This window comes from Papilio machaon, chromosome 24 (assembly GCF_912999745.1).
Source record: "Papilio machaon chromosome 24, ilPapMach1.1, whole genome shotgun sequence".
Taxonomy (NCBI): Eukaryota; Metazoa; Arthropoda; class Insecta; order Lepidoptera; family Papilionidae; genus Papilio; species Papilio machaon.
In genome coordinates this window covers 3,456,274-3,458,789 of record NC_060009.1, presented here as the reverse complement: position 1 = coordinate 3,458,789, position 2,516 = coordinate 3,456,274, and the positions used below count along the sequence as shown (strand labels likewise).

The following is a 2,516-nucleotide window of genomic DNA, read 5'->3' as shown; positions in this document are numbered from 1 at the left end:
CGGTTTCCATTGCTAAAACACAGATAAAAAAACAAACTTAAAACGGACAAAGTTATCTGACCCTGTGGGGATGTCAAATTAAATCAGAATAGTTCAATAGCATTCTACCATCAATATAAAAAAAGCGTCACAAGAACCTATTGTATGTCTTGTTAAATTATTTTATGTAAGTCCTTGTAGGTTTTGTGTAATTTTTCAGCAATGTCTATGGACAGTGGTTACTTCAATACTTTGGTAAATTCTTATAGTTTGCCCGTTTATCATCTCATACTTAATATAAAAAACAAACCGCAATATTAGCAATTGTCTTATTGGACCAGATAAGCTTGTCATACTATCACTGTTGTTTTGTATTTGTTTTGACAATGGAAACACACAGTGACAATTGTGGTCACTAAAAACATTTCTTTACAATTTTTTTATGAAGCCCTTAACCACTTTTATACTTCAGCCAAATCTAAGTTTAAATATAATATTTTTGGTCCATTAACTTGAACATTAGGTAACAATGTGTCAGAAAACATATGCAGAAGCAAAATCAGTAAAATCCAATTTTTTTAAACATAAATAATTGTATCCGATAATTTTGCTATATTCTTGGAAAAAAAATTCATAAACATTAGAATATATTACAATAAATATTAATCATATTTAGAAATCCTATTTTAAAGTTAGAATTCCAAATAAGGTTGTAAGGTTCATGAAAATGGATTCTAACCCATGATCATAAGTATTATGTACCCTTAACCATTATTCTACAGCAATTCAGTTATATAAATACTTTTGTTTTGTAACACATTAATTTTAAATTAGGTAAAAGTGGACATTACCTAGTTTTGCTTTTGACTCATAATTGATTGATGCTTTAGAAAGATATTGTTGAAAAATAAAACTTGGTGACCTTTGTTTAGTGATTGAAGTGTCTATTAATTTATTAATTTTGATTTTTAAATATATACAGTTGATCCTGGATAAAGGTGAATTCAAGTGACCGCAATATTTTTTCACTTATAAAGGTTTCTCTCTAACTCAAGTTTCTCGCTTATGGAGGTTGTCTGTAAGGACAATGGATTCTCTAATCCTTACTCTCGTTTATAGGGTATCCTCATATGGTAACTAATTATATACTAATAACCACAAGAGCACACAATAACAATAAGTAGGTATATTCAATGTGTCTTTGAACTTGAAAGATACCATGGTAACATAAAACTGTGTAATGTTAACTTTTACATATTATATTAACATGAGTTTGTAAATACATTTATATCTTACCCAAGATATGGACCTAAGTATGGAACTTGATCACAATAAAAACAATCTGGCACTTTTGTTTCTTGTAATTCAACTAAATTGTTGCTTATTTCATTTGCTACGTAATAATATCTACATCTTCTAGGCCCAATGTCTTCTATCAAGGTATCGTAAGGTGGGGAAAGTATATCAAAAAATGCAGCTGGCATTTCCAATGCTTCAATTTCATGATAGTTTGATATTGTTGGTGTTAGAACACAAGTTTCACTATTCGCTGCACATATTGAGTCTTGTGATATTGTAGCAAATAATCTTCTCCGTCTGTGAATTCCGTGCGCGATACGGGCCGCTTCGTGTTTGGCACGAATTGCGAAATCTATTTCATTAACGGCCTCTTTGAGCGGGAATTCCGTAAAACTCCTTATGCGTACAGCACCCGCTATCACTTTCAGTAGTCCATGCATATGTGGATGGTCATGCATTGGCATTTTAAATCCCGGCTTCAAGACAAATATGCTCATATTCACAAGACTATTTTGAAACACTTCCACGTACGTACATGGCGCCTTGTTCGGTCTCCGCCAAGTCCCCGGGTCACTAAGAGTATTATCGTATCCCAAATCTTCCGCTTTTAAATTATTCATCATAGATTTTAACTTAAGTAAGTTTGTATTAAGATCGTTTTTGTACTTGTCATCGAAGGTATGCAATGCCTGCCGGTATGTTGATACAATCGGAGGAACGTTAACGATTTCCATTGCGGACTTCGCTTCATCTCTTATATCCATATGAAATCTGACTGCACTAATACACGAAAATTTTGTTCTTCTTAAATAAGTGGAAAATATTCTGCACGATAACAAAGCACAACTGTCAGCAAACGTCATTTTTACTTCAAGTGACATTTCATTCGGATACTCTTACGAAATAACAATTATTTTTTGCTTTAACTAAAGTTATGTTTTTATGAAATTGTCGATTTTCAAAAATAATATTAAACAATATACAACTAAATAAGAAAAATAAATTGTACAAATAATTTAATTTGGTTAAGGATTCCAGAACCAACAAAAATATTAAATCATATACAGCGTCATCTGTTGTACAAAAAGTTCATTTAAAGGTAATATATTTAAAAGTCTTTATTTAGATTTAGAGAAATTTTGTATTTTCAACGAAAATATTTAATTTTCTCAAACTTTATTCGCATTTATTTCAAAGATGTATTGAAGTATTTTGTTTTATTTACATTATATTTATTT

The 2,516-nt window shown here is 30.6% G+C and overlaps 1 protein-coding gene across 1 annotated transcript; it reads right to left on the bottom strand.

Annotated features, from left to right (window-relative positions):
* Positions 1-689: 689 nt before the first annotated feature.
* Positions 690-2,141, bottom strand: LOC106720496 (2-aminoethanethiol dioxygenase). Its single transcript, XM_014515213.2, has one exon. The coding sequence runs from the start codon at positions 2,139-2,141 to the stop codon at positions 1,272-1,274; it is 870 nt and encodes a 289-aa protein (XP_014370699.2). The 3' UTR covers positions 690-1,271.
* Positions 2,142-2,516: the final 375 nt, after the last annotated feature.